The sequence below is a fragment of the Arachis ipaensis genome, chromosome B01, assembly GCF_000816755.2.
Source record: "Arachis ipaensis cultivar K30076 chromosome B01, Araip1.1, whole genome shotgun sequence".
In the NCBI taxonomy this organism is placed as follows: domain Eukaryota; kingdom Viridiplantae; phylum Streptophyta; class Magnoliopsida; order Fabales; family Fabaceae; genus Arachis; species Arachis ipaensis.
The window spans coordinates 132,614,195-132,634,678 of NC_029785.2; the positions used below are offsets into that span (position 1 = coordinate 132,614,195).

Genomic DNA, 20,484 nt, shown 5'->3' on the forward strand with positions numbered 1-20,484 from the left:
AGAATAATCACAGTATAACAATTTAACCATCGTAAACGAATTAAAACAATAATCATAGTAAAAAGTACAATCCAGGGGACGCGAGACGAGCACAGAAGAGCGCAATGGGGACGATGGCTTCAACCAGATGCGACGAAGGTGGTGACGCGGCGATGGCTAGACGGAGCAGAACGGCAGAAGAGAAGATTTTGCTTTGCTGAGGAAGTGAGGGTCGAAGGAGATGCTGAGAAGGTGCGATTGTCGAATGAGGAAGAAGAGCAGACGACTAAACGACGACTGTGGTGCCTGAGCCCGACGGATGGCGGCAGTCCTTACGGTGTTGTTGGAGGAGCTAGGGTTCAGGGTTTCTTTCTTTGATTTCTTTCAAGGAATCAGGGTTTCCATCTTTGAATTTGAGTGAACAGAAGAAGGGGAAGGAAGTCACACGATGCGCGATTCTTTTTTTTATTTATCTTTCACAAAATCAAAAACATCATATTACCATGGGAGTCAACTTGGCCTCCGGGTTTTTTTTGCCATCCTAGCTCTGCTAAAACAGCTTCAAGCTCCTCAAGCTCTTTTTCTTCAATTCCGTCTTTGAAAGTTGCTCTTCAGTTTCCTTGGTAGACAACGAAGGTTTACGAGGCTTCTTAACAACAGTTTCAGGTTCTACTGGCGCTTCTAAATCATTTTCATGTTCATCCTCTGCATCATCAAGGCATCATCACTATTGCTTTTCTGCTATTAAATCATTCACATGTCTTGCAGTTAGTCAATGTGAAGCTCAATGTCTCAATGAAACAATAATAACCATCTTCTATGTTATTAATTTGCCATTAAGGCCAAAACAAATTAACAATTAAGTGCCCAGTTATGCAGCTTTCAGCTTTCACTACTCCAAATGGGACGTGAAGGGCAAGTCCATGAAGAATAAAGGCTACATTATATCATCTATGTTAAACAAAATAGTTATGGGTGAAGACACAATCATTTTAACTATGCAAGATTGAACTTTATTGAACTTTATATAGGTGTTAAATGATTAATTCAAAGTTGTCAGAGAACTTTATTAGTATTTCAATCAGGATATTAATCTGTTTTTTAGAAATTGGATATTTGTTAGACTTTAGAAGCTTCTAAATTTTTAGATAGTTAAAATTTTTCTACTGGTGAAAACATTGATGATTGCCTATGTTATCAAGCTTTGAATGGGTTAAGAAATATGCTTTATTTAAAAATCAATTTTATAAGCGGATCAAATAAGCAGATTTTGTTAGATTTCTTTTATAATTAAAAGGAAGAAAAAAGACACGAGAATTTGAGTTAGGGTTCTTCTTTTATACGATAACTTTATTTTTATTACCGATGTATAATTTTGTATTATAACCAATATTTTGGAGAACATATCTCTTTTTTGCGATAAATAATTTAATTTGGGGATCACTGCCATGCAAAAAGAAAAAATGTATAAAGACATCTACTATAGCATGAACTGTTGGAAAATTGTTTCTACTTTGTTAGTTTGTCTTATACTTTAAAGCTCAAGTCATGTATTCATATTTATTTGGTTACCCTTTTTGTATCAAAAATGGGATATCGGTATGTGTTCTTTAATCTTATTAAAGAGTTTGGGACAACGGCATTAAAAATTTGTTGAGAAGGTGGAAACTTTGACTATTTTAAAAATAAGTTTTTTGCATTTCTGTATGGATTTTCTCACTATAGGCAAAATTTTTTGCTTCCAAAGACTATCAAATTTTTATTCTTTATGTATTATTTCTATTCATTTGAAGTTTACTAATCATATTTTGGATTTAATTGCTGTTATGAATAATTGGTGTTTTAATTAATTTTCTACATCTTATTTGATCCTTACTTTTGTTTAACGTGTGATCCATGATGGGGTTGTTGAACATTTTATGGGTGTGGTTTAGTGGCAGCAACCAAAAGAAGCCATTGGACAAGGTGCAAAAACTTGTGCAGAAACCTTCTATTAATCGTTATAGTGACAATAATGGTCTTCCTTAACTTCAAGCAACATTAACGAGAAAGGTAAGCAAAAATGTTCTAGACTCTATCTTCTTTTTACAACATATAAATGTATTAACTAATTGGAACTTGTTTTTGGAATGAAACTTGGTTTTCAATAAGGGTCAAGTGGGCATTTAGTTACAAAGCTTTTTAGTAGTTGAAATTCCTGAGAATTGGTGATCCTTTTCTACTAACTCCTATGCTTTGATTGTAGTTGTGAGATGTAAACAATTTGCACAAGTCCTAGGTAATGGTTACTACAGGTGCCAATCAGGTGATCAATCCTCATAAGATATAAACATGTTTCATAATTTTATATTTTTTTCATGACATAAAAATATAACACACGGTTAGTGAAGATAATGCACTTTATAAGCATTCCAGTTTCCATTTCATACCTTTATGTTTATGTGTATAATGTATTTTTCCTTCTTGGCTTCTCTCCATTTGAACTTGGAAAGGAGCATAGTTGGGGAGAGATTTTCGGTGGTAATGAATTGGTGGTCAAATCCAAGGCCAATGAGGTAATTTATGTTAAAAAACGCAACGACTTTCCATGGTTTCTTCTCACGGATTCGCATAATTTGTGTCTTTGAGGTGGGTAATTATCAGTAATTTTGAATAATTTTAATTTTTTGTTGAATTTCGTCTCTATGAAGAGAGATTGTTATTCGGTTTTCTGTTAGGTTCTCCATTTTTAGTATGTGATGATTTTGTTAAGGTTTGCAATTATGTTTCTGATTTTTCACTAGAGTTTTTGTGTAGTTAAATCTAAGTTTTGTAATTTTCCGTTGATTTTAATAGTCAGTTTTGTATAATGTACACTGAACCATTGAATTAATAATATGCTCATACACACTTGATTTTGGTTACATTGTCCATGCTTCAAATTTTGTAGGCTTCATTTTGTATTAAGGTGATAAGATCTGCTCCAAGAGCGTCCCAGGGGGAAGGGGCGCCAATATACCAAGTAGTATGATTCTATTTATAACTTTATATACAAATACATATATACTTTTATATTTCTCATGTTACAGAAAGTTGTGTAGAGCACAATATTGGAAGTCATTTATAACATGTTCATGTTCATTAATTTGAACATTAAAATATTACAAACAACTCTTTTGATTGTCATTTACAGAAATAAATTATACAATACGAGCAAAGAAAAATTGAGTTGTGATAGATATTTTTTACTGTTGTGGTGGATTGATCTCTTCTTGTGTTTCAAGTTCGGATGGTTCCTCAACTTAATTTTTTTCGCAATATAATTGTTTCTTATATTATGAGCAAACTTTGCAAGTAAGTTTCATAAATCATAATTGAATAAAGACACGTGCTACCTAACATGAGATAAGATGTCATTGTTTATAGAATGCGTATTTTCTTAGATTATGTCTCTATCATATGTTTTTTTTAATTATTTTTTTTGTCGTATTTATTGTATAAAATTGAAGTGGAATTATACTTCCCTTGAATAAATGAGTTGGGTCAAGTAACAAACAAAGACTAATAATTACTATGCTTAAATTTATGTTTGAAAATATAGAATCATGATTGTATACTAATAAACGAACAAACATATTAAGAGGTTGCGTTAATGAGTAATAACTCAAATGACATAGTTTCTCCACACTCAATTAAGAGGTTGCGAATTCGAGTCTCCTATCTTTAGTATAAAAAAAATGAACAAACATATTCCGATTTGTTTTTGTTAAATGTTGGAAGGTGTTTGAACATAAGTAACGTGTTGGCACGATGGTTTTTTTTTTTTTAGTTTTGTAACAAGAATTATTTTATTATGCTCACCGTCACAGAGTGAGTGTATGTCAGGTGAATGTTGAGCCTCCTAACATAAATCTTTTTGGTAAATTTTAAGATCTGCAAATTTTAAGATCTGCAATCAATTGTTACTTGTTCAATGTCCATACCACTTAAAATTTCTATTTAGATCAATCCAACATATGAAGTAAATGTAAACAAAAAAGAAAATAAATAAATTAAGAACAATGTTATCTTGACATATAGTAGTATTGTTGTTTATTTAATGAAATTTTAAATTATTTTTTACTTCAGCAACTGGAGAAAAATATTAGTACAAGAATATTTTTTAAGTTCATATAATTTTAGTATTTTAGATTTTTAATTAATCCAATTAAATGAGTCAATCAAGTCCGGTTTTTAGAACCTTAAAAAATACACACAAAATAATTTGATTTACAATTTAATTTCATTGAAAATTGATGTAAAAATTACATACAATACATCACTCAATAACATACTAAAATGTACAAATAATTTAAAGTCTCAAAATACACAAAAAAAATTAGTAAAATTTCAATAACTCATAAAAATTGACTGAATGAAAGATTATAAATTAAAGTAATAGAAAATATTAAAAGTTGCTATAATAATAATAATTAATTATGATCAGATGAAAAAAAAAAGTGAAAGAAAAAAANNGGATCGGATCAGATCGGATCCGATCCGCACCCTTTGCGGATCGGATCGCGGATATCTGCTCTACATCCGCGTATCTGATCCGCGGATCCGCACTATAATAATTAAAAATATATATATGTTTGGTATTATATTTACTTGTTTGTATATTTTAGTTAGTAATTATTATTCATATATTATATTATTTTATTTTTATTATTCAATAATAATTTAATTAAAAATATTTTAAAAATAAATAAATTTAAAAATATTAAAAAATATTTTTATTATATTTTTTAAAGAAAATGTTCAAACTATGTGGATATATCCGATATCCTCTAGGATCCGTACCTAATCCTAGCTTTTTGCTGCCGCAGCACCACCGATCTCGTTCGATCGCAGTGAGTGATGGCGGAATTGGATGCTGCTGAGTCAAAAATACGAAAAACGGAGCAGGTTGAAATGGCGAAGGAAGCGTGCCTTCGCCTTATGACGTATGGAAAGTTGATCGTGATCAAACTGAGCAATTTAAAGGAAGAAGTTGATGTCAAAGATTGGACTTGTTTGCCTCCACCACCGTTCGAGATGTTTTTGGATCTTCCAGATCATGATATGTGTCCCTTCGAGTTCGACTCCAAGATCTATATGGCGCCGTCCGACAAGTTGAGCCTGCCGCGTGAAATTGGCAGAGCCAAAGCCGTTTCCATGGGGAATCTGGTCGCCTGGCCAATCTACGAAATCAAATTTGAGGAGTGCAGAATTGCCCCTACGCTGGATGGTGCACCCTTTCCTTTTTACAAATCATACATCGCAAACACGCCAGGCTCAGGCGATGTTTACTTCTATATAAATGTGAGGCAACGGGTCAAAGATGAATCTAGATTTTACGTTCTTTGTTCTGATTCTAGAGTTTGGAAACCCTTGATGGCTCCTGGGGCCGCCATCATTAGCGAGCCACATGTCGAGAATACCATGTTCGTCCTCGACAACAACCTCTTTTTTTCATCGTCCAGGGAGTTGGAGAGAGACTCCTATTTGGCCCGCTTCGACCCCATCAAAGAGACTTGGATGGATATGTCTGCCGCTGATAACAATCTTTCGAACTTCAGAACGAGTAGACTCATTAGCGGCAGTGACCAATGTCGTATTGTCCATAGGAAGAGTGTCTTCACCATGGAGAACCGTGGGATTACTAATTGTATGCGCCATGCGTTTGTTTGGCCACCCACTAAGGAGGAAGATTTCCCCACCGCGACCCACTCCTCTTCTATCAGCGAGTCGCCGGAATCATATAATATGATTGAAGACTATAAGCACATAGTGTGAATCATTAGTAACGAAGATAATGTCAACACTTAACTTTCTTCAATTTTGATCACCTTCTCCTCAAAAGACTCTATCATCTTTGATTGCTTTTTTGCTGATGAAGGTTCGGTGATTCTTTTGCTGCTACCATAGGATGGTACTGGGGATACGCCTGAGCCATCAACTCTATCCATGGATTTTCTTGGTCCATCAGAAACTGTGTATCTCATGGATTCGCTTCGTGGCTGCTTGGTCAATGAAGCCTTAACCGACTGCAAAATGCATTTGCAATGTCCTGAGGATGATTCCTCTATGTCTTGTGATTTCAGCTTTTTACTTGACCTGCACATTTGTCATAGGTTTCATACATATGAAAAACTGCTCAGGTTGTTAAAGCCTATATGTTCCTATCAGATGTCAATCAAAATCAATTACAAAAAGAAACATTAATCCAAAAATCAAGCCACCTAAGAATTCCTAGAGTTACTACTTTTCAATTTAATTTTACCTTATTAAATCCTGATTTCATCCCAAATTTTGTTTCAAAAGTATAGTTATTAGACCTTATTATAAAAAAACATTCATTTAGTATGGAAAAAAAAAAACATCCTAATACTTAACAAAAGAAATATCAAGTTTTATTTTAGCAAAAATAATTAAATATCTATAAACTTATAAAANATTCATTTAGTATGAAAAAAAAAACATCCTAATACTTAACAAAAGAAATATCCAGTTATATTTTAGCAAAAATAATTAAATATCTATAAATTAAAAAAAATTATAAAATTCTTAAAGAAATAGAGACATTCATATTTGTAATACAAAAAAATTCGAAAAATATATAAAAGAACATCCATTTAGTATGAAAAAGAAACATTCTAATACTTAGCAGAAGAAGCATCCATGTATATTAACTCGTAGAGATTTTGAATTCACCCAGAGATATTTGGCTGGTTTTTGGCTAATACCCTTTTGGTTCCTAGCATTGCTCAATTTAGTAACATTTCATGTTATTTCTTGTGGCTTATTATCCTCCTTAGTCGTTTTCAATAGGATTATGAATGAACAATGAATTAAATATTAATGTCTTTCAAGAATATGATCTTGCTTTGAGTTGTGTCTATATTCTCTTCAACTCGTACAAAATTATCTGTGTATTTTGAGATATTTGCATTATTGCTGCTGGTCATATTAAATGATCAACTCACTGCTTTCTATTTCAAAATACATGATGCATTTTAAATAATTAATTCAACTAATAGCCCGCACATATTATGTCAAAAGAAACATTTTGAAGTTTCACATGAATGGTTCTTGTTTGAAAAATTTAGTTTAAAAATTTGATTTGAGTCATTTATAATATTATCGATTGATTGCTTTATTCATTAGATTAAGAAAATAAGAAAATAATAAGAATGATGATGAAGGGAAACTGGGTTACAAAAATTCAAATCAAGTTTCTAAATGACTAAATAAAAATAATGATGTTATTTTTATAATGTCCTTCTGTATGAATTTAGGGAGAAAAGTAACATTATCAGAATAGGTCATGTTCCTAAACAAAATAAGCTAATGTGATCAGTTTTAACTGAAGTGCTATTAAGGGGTTCTATGAGTCTATTCTTTCAAAAGATGATTATTTCTACAAAATATAATGATACATGCATACGGAGTAAAGAAATTTACAAGTCTCGTTCATATATGATAATGTCATGCTCTGTACAGAGCCCCAAACTAAAACAAAACATAGGGGAGCAAAAAGTTAAGAACAAGAAGTGGAAACCTAAAATCTAATGGGTGACTTTATCAACATTTTCTTCCAATACATATTTCACATATTCAAACCATTATCTCCAGTACAAGTAACATAGTTTAGTGTACCCAGTTCTACTCAATCTATTATTTGTTGTACAATGGATTTCAGCTTCAAAAAGGCATTTGTGTCATCACAGGTGAATTCCGCATGTAAGCACATCTGGTTAATACTACATGGAAACTTCTGCATGTAGACATCAACATTTAAGTTCCTATTCACTTGCCACTGGACATGTATCTGTGAAAATGGAAATCCATTTTGCATATCTCGCAAGTCATGACCGAGAGGGCCGTTTCCGGTCAGGCTGATGTTCCGACTTCCGACCTATCCACGTTATCACATCTTCTGACAAACTGGTCAAGAGTTCTCTGCTTTGAAGGCCTATGCCCAATAGTAGTATGCTTTGCAGGGCTACTCAATGGCTGATTATTTGACACAGCTAAGGTGTTCTCATGGCCATCTAACACCTGATTTTTCAATAACTAAAATTTAGAATGGTTTCTCAAAAACATCAAAAAGTAACTCTCAAATACTGCTTGAGTATAGATCTTGAAAAAATATAAATATAAACCAGAATAAAAACCTTGAAACTAAGCATTATGTACATTTTGCATTACATATGATAGTTCAAGAAGATGTAGAAATGTACCTGCCCCAAATTATCCGGTTTGAATTGCACCACATCCCTAAGGCGTAAAAATTTAGATCATCAATACATAATAAATGTTAAGTCAATGCTATACCAAGCAGCGAAAGACTGCAGAAATAATAACAGAACCTACCAAATGATGTCATCAACCGTATCATTTACCAACTAGTATATATTTACTGATGAGACCTGTAAACAAGAACTAACTAGTCAAAAAAACAGAAGAGCACATGCTGTCTTTGCTACTCAAAAATTTAGATATGAGAGTTCTTTTCATTTGAGATTATCTGTTTTCTTAATGTTCTGATGCAAACAGTAACAACTCTCGCCTTTCTACTTAACGAGTGTGAGAATACCTGGCCAATTCTATGAGCACGATCATTGGCCGAATTAGGTCACCTGGAGTCCAGGATTGTTCTGCAAAGATAACTGTGCTTGCAGCAGTTAAAGTTAATCCAACTCCTCCCGCTTTAATGGATAGCTGCATGATAACGTGTCACATGAAATCATTATCTCAAGCACAAATACTAACCAAGACAACAGAAAAGATGCTTATAACGGAAACACATGGAAGAAATGCACAACCAAAAATACCACCATACTACAGCTGCCTTGATATAATCCTTTTCCCGGAAATCTGTAACCAATTGTTGCCTTGATGCAGCGGGTGTACCTCCATCAATCCGGATGCAACCCACTTTTTTCTTCTGGAAATTTTTAACAGTTTTTGTAAGTGCTATAATTTCCAATATAAAAAAAAGAGAGTAAAATTGAACTGGTCTTACAAGAAGGCACTCATGTATCTCATTGGCTGATGGTGCGCAAATATAAGAAACTTGCAACCTGCCTGCAGTGATCACAACATATTACACGTGATAACCACCGATAGCCCAAATGAAATAGAAAGATGGAAGCAAGAGAAAAATTTTTTTTGAAGCAATCAAACTTTCAAATTAAGCATACACAATGATTTGGGGCGCTGGAAGATGGATGAAATATAAGAATGAACACATAATCTAGTTTACAATTTGTGTTTATTTCGGTCACCACTCAGACCAGCCAATGTTGGCACCAATAATAGTTGTGGCATACGTATTAAAATGTCATATGCCGACATTTTCACCACACTGGTCAGCCAATTTAATTCATTCAACTTATGGTCCTACATTAAAGGGCACCGATTGCAATAAAAGCAGTTAGAAAAGACCAATTTAACCATGCATCATGCAAGCACACCAATCAAAGGAGATGGGTGAGAAACTAGAGAAGTTGAGAACTTGACTTTCTTATAGTACATACAGCTGCAGTCACTAAATTCTTTATTGACATTTTATTGCTTTGAAGCAGTGGAGGGGAGCAATACCTCAATGACAGTTCCGAGATACTCAAGAGAAAATGATTTAAACTACTCCAATATTGGCCAAGGCCTGAGAAAATGTTGCAGTAAAAACTATAGACCTATCATAGTTCTAGGTAATCAGAAAAACTTCCAAACAACTTGTACAAGTCAAGATAATGTTCAGGGCTTCTTCCATGCAAACCTTGTTAATCAGATTCTTTTGAGTAAATTTAACAGATTCAGACTCATCTTTTGATTTAGCAGACTTGAGTTTGGCTTTTACCACCTCCAACTGCAGTATAAAAAAAAAGCAACTAATATTAATTAGATTTTACCACCTCAAACGCAAACCAAAGATGGAGAGCACATATTACCATCTCCAAGTCAAATAACCTAATTTTAGAAAGAAAACTTACCACAATCTTATTCTTACCAATAAAAATTGGTGAGCAAATTTTTGAACCATTTTCAAAGTGGAAATTTTAGTAAAATACTCATAATCTTAAACAACAATCACATAGTTCAAATAAATGAAATCCACATTCCACTTTTTTGAATATCAATAACCCTATAAAATGTAAATAGAAAATAATTTTATATGCCCAAAATAAGCATATTGTCAAGACATACAAGAATTCTGTTCCATAACTAGCTCAAACATAAATAATCAGAACTGCATGATGCTATACTAGTCTCGAGATATAGATGCAAAACAAAAATATGGATGGAATAATGCCAAAGTGACAAAGGCACAACGACCATCAACATGGAAAAATATGTATTGCGAAACAAAAATTTACTTTGCTATAACAGCTACTATATGGATGGAATCCCAAACACTTGACCAGCTTCCCCCCAAAGAAATTATATAAGCCAAGCTCGATTCTTATTAAGATAGAAAATAATAACATCAGTTTCCCAATTATAGAGAAAATGAAAATAGAAGAATTACTACCTGAACTTTATAATTAGATATTTCTCCTAGAACCTTCTCTGCTTCTGACAAGGAAGAAAGCGGGAACATCCATAACCTGCAGACTCAAATTTTCAAATAACTAAGCCCTCAAAACAGCCAATCCCGAAAAGCAGAAATTATTACCTGCCATGAAACATAGCCTATAAAGCATGAGTATGCAGGAACTTGTTCAAGGTCAAAGACATAGCCCCTAATTATGGAAAATTCAAAATTTTCAATAGAAATATAAAGTTCAATACTCTTGATGAAGTTAGCATGTGAAACCTGGTCATATTGGAATTTCGCTGCAACATGCCCACTGGAATGAAGAAAAAGTTTGACAGAAAACTTCGGCAGTTCTTTAGAAGGCTCATCTGGTTACATATAAAGCCAAAATCCAAAGGAAATGCCAATAGATCAACAAATGATATTTCAAAACCCGAAGAAATTACATCTAAGTTTATAACTATTATTTTTTCTTATGGTAGATAATTAGAATTAGAGACAAGTAACACAGCCCTCAACAATGACACTGAAACAAATGTTAAGGTTTTGAAGGAAAGAAGCATACTTTTTCCCTTGAGGCAAAGCGTCCACCTGGATTGGAATACAAACACACTATGAGAAGTTCTCCTTCCAGAAACTGAACCACAGGGTCTTTTGATTCTTCTGCATTATTTTGTTTTCTAACATTAAAATGAGGGATACACACTCATGAACAACACTTCAACAAAATTACCCACACACCAAAAGACAAATTTAACCCAACAAGAGCAGAAAGAAAAGCAAAGCTAGATAATACAAAATGGGAAACAACATGAAATGAAGAAAAGATGAAAACTTTAACTTTTGAGGACGGGAATCGGAAATGGGGTTTGGTGGGAAGGGTTGGGAATGGTTGGACGGCGAGGGGGGAGGGGTCGCGGCCGTAGAGGAGCTAGAGGTGGTGGTGAGGTAGAGGCCGACGTGGAGGCAGAGGCGGAGAGGATGAGGGTAGCGGTGAGGACGAAGGTGGTGATGACGGAGACGATGGAGGTGACGACGGGGTCAGGGAAGTGGTGGTGGTGGAGGAGGGTACAACGGTGGTGACGGGAGGTCAGGGAGGTGGTGGAGGTGGTTACGAGGGCCACTAAGGTAGAGGTGATGGTGGTCAGGGTGGGAGTACCGGAGGTGGTGATCGTGGTCATCCTGGAGGAGGATAGAGGTGAGGCAGGTGGCCAGAGCCATGTATATGGTTGCGGTGGTGTGTGTGGAGGAGCTGAGGCAGGCGGGAATGTGCCCGAGGATTTGGTGACTATTTCATCCGTTTCTAAGAATGACGAGGCAATGCACGAGAGTCAGATGTATATCAGCCCAAGTCAGATACGGTCGAACTTACTTGGTAATGAGAGCCTTAGCGCGGAGTTTGTGGGTCTCATTTTTTTTACGAGATCAGTATCATCATGCAGGAAGATGAGTTGGCCAAATGCATATTTTCTGTAGCTGGATTACAAGCACACTTTGATGTGGATCTAAACGAGCCCTGTGGACAATATATTTGTGTTGGGTGGGACACCCCTCAGCATTCGCGTATCTACTACATCACACCCGGTCCATCCACATCACTGAAACACATACCGGAGGAAGTGGAGTAGGCCGGAGACAGAGAAGGTGACGAAAACGTAGTCCCTCCGACTTAGAGAGTACGACAAATCAGGCGTCGTCGACGCTGCTTCACCGGATCGTATTTCTTCTGAATTTTGAGAAATGCATATTTCATTTTATGTTATGTACGTCAGTTTTAGTTATGTAATCCTTGTTGTTATGTATTCCATATAGTTATGTATTTTTTTTTGTTATGTATTTCATGTAGTGATGTTATGTTTGTCATATTGTGCTATGTGACTGTTTTTGTTATGTTTTGTATTTAGACTGTTTTTATTGATATTCTGTATTCTACAATATACGATGAATCTATCTTATAACACGAGTCCATAAGTCGTGAATAAAAACATCAAAATAAACCACACAAGTGACACTAATATTAAAATAAATCATCACTGTTACACTAACATCAACATAAAAAAATACAAGGCACACTAACTTTAAATTAAACCACACAAAGGACACTAATGGAGGAGGATAGAGGTGAGGCAGGTGGCCAGAGCCATGTATATGGTTGCGGTGGTGTGTGTGGAAGAGCCATCTGTACATGTATATCCTTACGGTAGAATTCACCAACTTTTAATTAGTACTAGCCTAATTGCCCGTGCCAAGCACGAAAATGTTGAATCATAATAATTATTATATAACATTATTTATTAAGGGTATTATATACAATACAAAAATATTGTTTTACATATTAAGGGTATTACAGATTTCATGATTTTTTAAGCAAATATGACGAAATTTTAATCAAATTTATAAGAGATAATATTCAATTTGGTCCCTGAACTTATATGTAAGTCTCAATTTAGTTCTTGAAGTTTCAATTGTCTCTATTTAGTCCCCAAACTTTGCGAACATAACTCATATTAGTTTCTGAAACAATTTTCAACGTACAAATGTTAACGGAACACTGTCGTGACAGCCGAATGCCACAGTAAACTTTGTAAAATGATGTCGTTTTGGTTTTGGCACTCAAATAACCCAAAAACAACATCCTAAATGGTGTTTATTAAAATTTTACCTAACAAAATAAGTAATAGGATGCTGTTTTTGAGCTATTTAAATATCAAAACCAAAACTGCATTATTTTACAAGTTTTAACGTGACATGTGATAGTCTACAACAGCGCTCTATTAACGTTTTTATGCTAAAAGTGGTCTCAGGGACTAATATGAGGCACGTTTATAAACTTCGGGGATTAAATAGAGACAATTGAAACCTCAGGGACTAAATTGAGACTCACGTGTAAGTTCAGGGACCAAATTGGATATTATCTCTGTTACGGCCCGGCTCAAACCTTCTGCTGGCTTGGGCCGACCCGGGCGGTCAGGGATAGAGCGCCCCGTCGCCGACCCGGACACGCGTCCGTAACAGCTCTCCCACAGTTGTGAAGGGAGTGCCTCGAGAGTAGTGGGCCTGCCCTTACAGGGCCCACCTCTGACAATATATAAGGAGAAGATTGGCTCTTCCCCCAAGGTACGTTATATATCACATTACCCTTTCTGCCTGCACATTTACTGACAAGAGCGTTGGAGTGTCTTTGCAGGTGGCACCCCAGGATCTTCACCCGAATCGACCGGTAACCGATTTACCGAACATTGGCGCCATCTGTGGGGACTCATCCATGGACTTCGTGCTAGTCGAAACGGAGGCAGGCCGCGAGGCCGTACCCGGAGGCGACGCCGCCGGGACGAAAACCCGACAACATCCAAGATCACCCCCGAGGGACGCAGCCCAATCACATGAGAGACGCCCCTTTGGGGGGACCGGAGACAACCACGCCAGAATAATGCAAGAGCTACGCCATAGAATGCAAGACTTAGAGCGCCGGTTAGCGGACAGAGAACGCAACCAGCGCACCCCAGAACAGAGTCACTCCCGATCTCGCTCCAGGAGCCGTTCCCGGCGCACGCCTAGCCCCCAGGTCGAGTCAGAAAGCACCGGAAAGAGAGGGCGCGCGAGAAGACATCACAACCCTGTCATTTATGCCAGACGTGAAAGGCGGCGTACGACGAACCAGGGGGACGAAGACGCCCGTCGGGAGAACGACGATGGGAGAACGAATACCCGGGGACCCGTGATAATAGGGGCCACCCCATTCCACCGCTCCATACTCGAGGTCCGGCTGCCAAAACATTTTGACAAGCCAACGGACATGAGGTATAATGGAACGCAGGACCCCCTGGAGCATCTAACGGCCTTCGAGGCCAGGATGAACCTAGAAGGAGTAGGAGATGAGGTAAGGTGTCGCGCCTTCCCGGTCACCCTGGCGGGACCTGCAATACGGTGGTTCAATAACCTCCCGCAGGGCTCGGTGACCCAATTCTCCGACATCAGCCATGCTTTCCTGGCTCAGTTCACAACCAGGATCGCGAAAGCCAAGCACCCGATCAATTTGCTAGGGGTGACCCAAAGAGCCGGGGAGCCGACCAGGAAATACTTGGATCGTTTCAACGACGAGTGCCTAGAAATTGACGGTTTGACAGACTCGGTGGCGAGTTTATGTTTGACGAATGGGCTCCTGAATGAGGACTTCAGGAAGCACCTTACCACAAAGCCAGTCTGGACAATGCAGGAGATCCAGTGCGTGGCTAGGGAGTATATCAACGACGAGAAGGTCAGCCAGGTCGTGGCTGCCAATAAACGGCAACCCCTCTACAACCAAACCAAGCACCACGATGGTGGAGAACGACAAAAGGAACACACTAGGAACGGCGGCTCGAGCAAGACGACAAAACCGTTTTCCCGAGTCGGGAAATTCACCAACTACACCCCCTCGCGGCACCAATCACGGAGGTCTATCAATAGATAGCCGAGAAAGGGATACTATCGAGGCCCCGTCCTCTGAAGGACAGGACAGGGGGAAACAAAAGCCTCTACTGCGAATATCACAAGGGGTACGGGCACAAGACCCAAGACTGCTTCGACCTAAAGGATGCCCTGGAACAGGCAATCAGGGACGGGAAGCTTGCCGACTTCTCCCACCACATAAGGGAACCGAAGAGACGGAACCGGGATCGCGAGGGTGAGAACAGGTCCAGGTCGACAAGACGACGTCAAGAACCAGAGGAAGACGACCACGGTCTCACGGTAGTAAATGTAGTAACTGCAAGGAATTCTGCCCCGAGGTCGAAATCGGCGCAGAAGAAAGACGCCAAGGTCCTGGCGGTCTCCTCCTCATCTGCTAGGAGCTCTCGGGGACACCCATCCATCTCTTTTGGCCCCGAGGATCAATGGTTCGATGAGGTACCGGAAAGTCCACCCATGGTTATCACGGCCAGAGTCGGAACCGAAGTGGTCAAACGAATCCTAGTGGACACGGGGGCGGACTCGAACATCATGTTTCGCAACGTCTTCGACGCCTTGGGACTATGTGATGCCGACCTGGCGGCCCACCAGCACGGTGTGGTAGGGTTGGGTGATCACTTCATCAAACCAGATGGGATCATCTCACTACCGACCTCCCTTGGACAAGGACAGAGGCGAAGAACGGTAATGGCCGATTTTGTTGTCTTACGAGATTCCACTGCTTATAATATCATCCTGGGGAGAAAAACCATCAATGACCTCGGAGTAGCAATTAGCACGAAACTGCTCATAATGAAGTTTGTTACCGATGACGGATCCGTAGGGTCCATCAGAGGAGACTTGGAAACGGCAGTCCCTTGCGACCACGCCAGTCTCTCTCTTAGGAAAAAATCCAAAGAAGCATCTGGGGTTTTCCTTGCCGACCTGGATGCCAGGATAGACGACAAGCCCAGACCTGAGCCAGAAGGGGACTTGGAAAAATTTAGGGTTGGTGACGAGGACGAGAAGTTCACGTTCATAAACAGAAACCTCCCCAATGAATTAAAAGAACTTTTGATGAAGATGATCAGAGCTAACGCCGACCTCTTCGCCTGGACACCAGCCGATATGCCAGGGATAGACCCCCAGCTTATGTCACACCATCTGGCCGTCAAGCCAGAGGCCAAGCCAGTAGCTCAGAGGAGGAGGAAGATGTCACAAGAAAGGGCAGAAGAGGTGGCCAGGCAGACGGCCAGCCTCCTTGAAGCAGGGTTCATCCGAGAGCTGGACTACTCGACTTAGCTGTCTAACGTGGTGTTGGTGAAAAAACACAGGGGGAGGTGGAGAATGTGCGTGGACTACTCCGACTTCAACAAGGCATGCCCTAAGGATTGCTACCCCCTGCCCAACATTGACGCACTCGTCGACGCAGCAGCAGGATACCAATACCTGAGCTTCATGGACGCCTACTCTGGGTACAATTAGATACCGATGCACCGACCCGACGAGGACAAAACGGCGTTCATAACGCCAGGAGGGATCTATTGTTACAAGGTGATGCCGTTCGGTCTAAAAAACGCTGGCGCCACGTATCAAAGACTGATGAACAAGATATTCAATGAGCTCATAGGCAAAAACTGCACGACCCGACGACCTCTTAAGAGACCTAGGGGATGTGTTTGCCTCCCTCCGACAGCACGGCATGAGGCTCAACCCGCTCAAGTCGCCTTTGCCATGGAGGCCGGAAAGTTCTTGGGGTTCATGATCACCCAAAGAGGGGTAGAGGCCAACCCTGAGAAGTGCCAAGCGATTCTCCAGATGAAGAGTCCGGGTTGCATCAAAGACGTCCAGCGGCTGGCGGGAAGGCTGACGGCGTTATCCCGTTTCCTCGGCGCATTGGCAGCGAAAGCCCTGCCCTTCTTCAATTTAATGAAAAAGGGAATAGCATTTGAATGGACCCCAGCCTGCGAGGAAGCATTCAACCACTTCAAGGAAATCCTAGCAACACCTCCGGTGCTCGGGAAGCCCAAAGCCGGAGAGCCACTCTACCTCTACCTAGCGGTAACAGAGGAAGCACTTGCAGCAGTGCTCGTAAAAGAAGAAGGGAAAGCCCAGCAACCGATTTACTTCGTAAGCAGGGCCCTACAAGGAGTAGAGCTGAGGTACAGCAAATTGGAAAAACTGGCGCTCACACTCCTAACCTCCTCTCGAAGGTTTAGGCAATACTTCCAGGGTCACCGCGTGGTCGTCAAAACGGATCAAGTGATCCGTCAAGTACTCTAAAAACCCGATTTGGCTGGAAGGATGATGACCTGGGCCATTGAGCTGTCCTAATACGACTTGCACTATGAGCCCCGTCACGCAATCAAGGCACAGGCAATGGCAGATTTCTTAGTAGAGGTAACGGGCGATCCTCCCGAAGAAACGGGCACACGGTGGAGGCTCCACGTAGACGGGGCCTCCAACCAAACGTCTGGGGGAGCCGGGGTCATCTTAGAAAGCCCGGCAGGAGTCATCTATGAACAATCGACCAAGTTCGAGTTCCCTGTATCGAACAATCAAGCGGAATATGAAGCCCTCTTAAGCGGGCTAATACTAGCTCGGGAAGTCGGGGCGACGAAGGTCGAAGTATGCAGCGACTCACAGGTCGTCACCTCGCAGGTAAGCAGAAGCTACCAAGCCCGGGACCCCCTCCTGCAAAAATACTTGGAAAAAGTTAAAGAAATGACAAGTCAGTTCCAAGAGGTCACGATCCAACACGTCCCAAGAGAAAGGAACACACGGGAGGACCTCCTATCCAAACTAGCGAGCACGAAGCCAGGAGCGGGCAACCGGTCTCTCATCCAAGGCATGATGAAGGAGCCAACGGTCGCCCTCCATTTGACGAAGTCAAGCCCCTCATGGTTGGACCCCATCACAAACTTCCTGGAACTCGGCAAGCTGCCTGACGATGAGAAAGCGGCCAAAATATTGAGAAGGGAGGCGGCCAGATATGCGATCATACAAGGGCAACTGTTCAGGAAGGGGCTCAGCCAGCCCCTATTGAAGTGCTTTCACCCCGACCAGACGGACTATGTACTTAGAGAAGTCCACGAGGGTTGTTGCGGCCACCACATCGGGGGAAAAGCCCTAGCAAGGAAGCTCATCCGAGCTGGATACTACTGGCCATCAATGATGAAAGACTCGAGGGAATTTTTCAGAAAGTGCGTAAAGTGTCAACAAAACGCCAACTTCCACAAGGCGCCGGCTTCCGAGCTGAGCCTGCTGACGACCACACGACCTTTCGCCCAATGGGGAGTTGACCTTCTGGGACCTTTCCCGGTTGGCCCAGGGCAAGTCAAATACCTCATAGTCGCCATCGACTACTACACCAAATGGATAGAGGCTGAGCCACTGGCCAGCATATCTTCCTCCAACTGCCGGAAGTTCATGTGGAGGCAGGTGATAACCCGTTTCGGTATCCCGGAGGTCGTCATTTCGGATAATGGGACGCAATTCACTGACAAGAAGTTCACGGAGTTCCTCACCGGCCTAGGAGTGAAACAGAAGTTTTCCTCAGTGGAACACCCCCAGACAAATGGACAAGTGGAGTCCGCAAACAAAGTCATCTTACTTGGCCTCAAGAAACGCCTAGACAACAAGAAAGGCGCATGGGCCGACGAGCTCGCTTCGGTCCTGTGGTCCTACCGAACAACCGAGCAAAGCGCTACGGGGAAAACCCCTTTTCGCCTAACGTACGGGGCCGACGCGGTCATACCCGTTGAAATCGGCGAACCGAGCCCGCGGCTACTACTCGCAGGTGTGGACGAAGCGGTGGAAAAGGACCTGGTGGAGGAGACAAGGGAGATGGCCCACTTGTTAGAAACGGCGTTGAAACAAAGAATAGCCCTGCGCTACAACGCTAAAGTCCTCAGGAGGGATTTTGAGGAAAGAGACCTCGTCCTGCAACGCAACGATGTCGGTCTACCGATCCCTGGAGAAGGGAAGCTGGCGGCAAATTGGGAAGGTCCCTACAGAATTAAAGAAGTGCTTGGCAAGGGTGCCTACAAGCTCGAGAGACTTGACGGCAAAGAAATCCCTAGAACATGGAATGCAGGTAATTTGAGGAGGTTCTACTCCTAACTCGGGCACACCGACCGGGAGGCCTAACGGGCTCATATGTGCTTGTTTTGTTCACATGTTAATTTTCAGCCCTTGTTACCTTTTAGCTATTTACTCCTATCGAATACTTGCCATGTTAACAAACTCGCCTAGCTGACGATTAATTCTCACTTGTCAAAATATTTTCTTACTTATCTGTTGCTTCCCAATACGTGTCTCACACGATTGCGTTCTAAAACGGCAGCCCGGGACTGATCACCCCGGGAACCATTTGGACCACAGCCATAACTAACGGCGGCGACAACACGACCAAAGCGGTCCAAAACCATTACCAACGTAAAACGGCAAAACGGGCACAAGCAATAAGCCCGCCCCAAAAAGGCGGTAATGGAAACAGTACAACAAGCAAAGACAAAAGATAATAATGACGAACTGGCCAAACGACTAAGATAAGCACAAGTTATAAAGTTTCAAATTACAAAACGTTCAGCAAAACGATCAGCAAATCCACACTAAAATATCCAAGTTACAACAGATCACTTCCTAGGCATGTCAACAACCTTGCCATCTTGAATCATCTTGAAGACCCCAATGGCCGACGTGTCAAAGTCGGGAGCCACGATCTTCACCTGAGCCTTCAGGGCGTCCTCAGTCATAGAGATCGCGTTCTTCCCTTGCTCTTTGGTCGCTTTCAGCTTCTTCCGGAGCTCCTCGACCTCGACTTTAGCAGCTTTAGCCGACCACACGGCTTGGTCACGCTCTTTCTCCAAGACCGCCACCCGACCCTGAGCGGCGTTCAGCTGGCTCTCCAAGGTCATCTCCCGCTCAACTAAACGGGCCACCGTCTCGTCGAAAGCCTTCAATTTCTCATCGGCAGATGTCGTCCTTTCCTCGGATGCCTTGAGCTTCTCCCCCATCTCGGACAACTGGCTCTGGAGCAGCTCAACCTGCACCTTGAAGTCATTGTTTGCCTTGGCAGAGGACTCGAGCTTCCTCCGGAGGGCCTGCATTTCCGACAACTCGAACTCAGCCTTTCGAGCTATCACGGCCCCCCGGAGCAAAGTCCAGTACATCCATCTCGCCTGTCCAGCCAGGTCGGTCCCATGAAAATGCTCCTCCATCCCAGGGATCAGCTGCGAGTCGATAAAGGTTGTAGCATCGAAATTTCTCTCCATGATGGTGAGAGTCCCCTCCGAACTCGCAGACGCCCTCCGCCTCTTAGGGGTGTGGATGAGTTCCACATCATCATCTTCCTGATGGGCAGAGGGCGAGTGCCCGCCAACGACGACCTCGGGAAGGGGAGAAGCCTGCGCCCCTTCTGGGTTCTTGCCCGACATGCCGGTATCCTGGGGAGAGGGCACAGACTGACCCTCCTTCTCCCCGGAAGGCCCCTCCGACTTCCCGGCGTCTTTCTCTTCGGCCTTCTCCTCGTC

The 20,484-nt window shown here is 41.2% G+C and overlaps 2 protein-coding genes, 1 long non-coding RNA gene and 1 other non-coding gene across 6 annotated transcripts; 2 read left to right on the top strand and 2 right to left on the bottom strand.

Annotated features, from left to right (window-relative positions):
- LOC110263777 lies at positions 1,965-2,524 on the top strand. The gene is made up of 3 exons (XR_002349587.1): positions 1,965-2,031; positions 2,225-2,284; positions 2,472-2,524. It is a non-coding gene; the product is annotated as an uncharacterized LOC110263777 (long non-coding RNA).
- On the top strand, positions 4,811-5,580 carry LOC107639741 (the record flags this gene model as incomplete). The annotated part of the gene is given in 1 exon segment (XM_016343332.2): positions 4,811-5,580. A coding segment is annotated over 1 exon segment (723 nt), but the record flags the coding sequence as incomplete, so codon positions are not given.
- LOC107639748 lies at positions 7,397-9,616 on the bottom strand. Of its 3 annotated transcripts, XR_002349584.1 has the most exons (6): positions 9,008-9,573; positions 8,820-8,929; positions 8,579-8,703; positions 8,356-8,411; positions 8,223-8,259; positions 7,397-8,040 (listed from the first exon to the last, which is right to left on the bottom strand). It is a non-coding gene; the product is annotated as an uncharacterized LOC107639748 (transcript). The 3 variants fall into 3 exon arrangements; XR_002349583.1 differs by lacking the exon at positions 9,008-9,573 and adding an exon at positions 9,586-9,616 and having other exon boundaries at positions 8,579-8,929; XR_002349582.1 differs by having other exon boundaries at positions 8,579-8,929; positions 9,008-9,575.
- On the bottom strand, positions 10,625-12,721 carry LOC107639755. Its single transcript, XM_021112417.1, has 5 exons — positions 12,674-12,721; positions 11,364-11,750; positions 11,088-11,185; positions 10,802-10,890; positions 10,625-10,727 (listed from the first exon to the last, which is right to left on the bottom strand). The coding sequence occupies exons 1-5, from the start codon at positions 12,699-12,701 to the stop codon at positions 10,625-10,627; spliced, it is 705 nt and encodes a 234-aa protein (XP_020968076.1). The 5' UTR covers positions 12,702-12,721.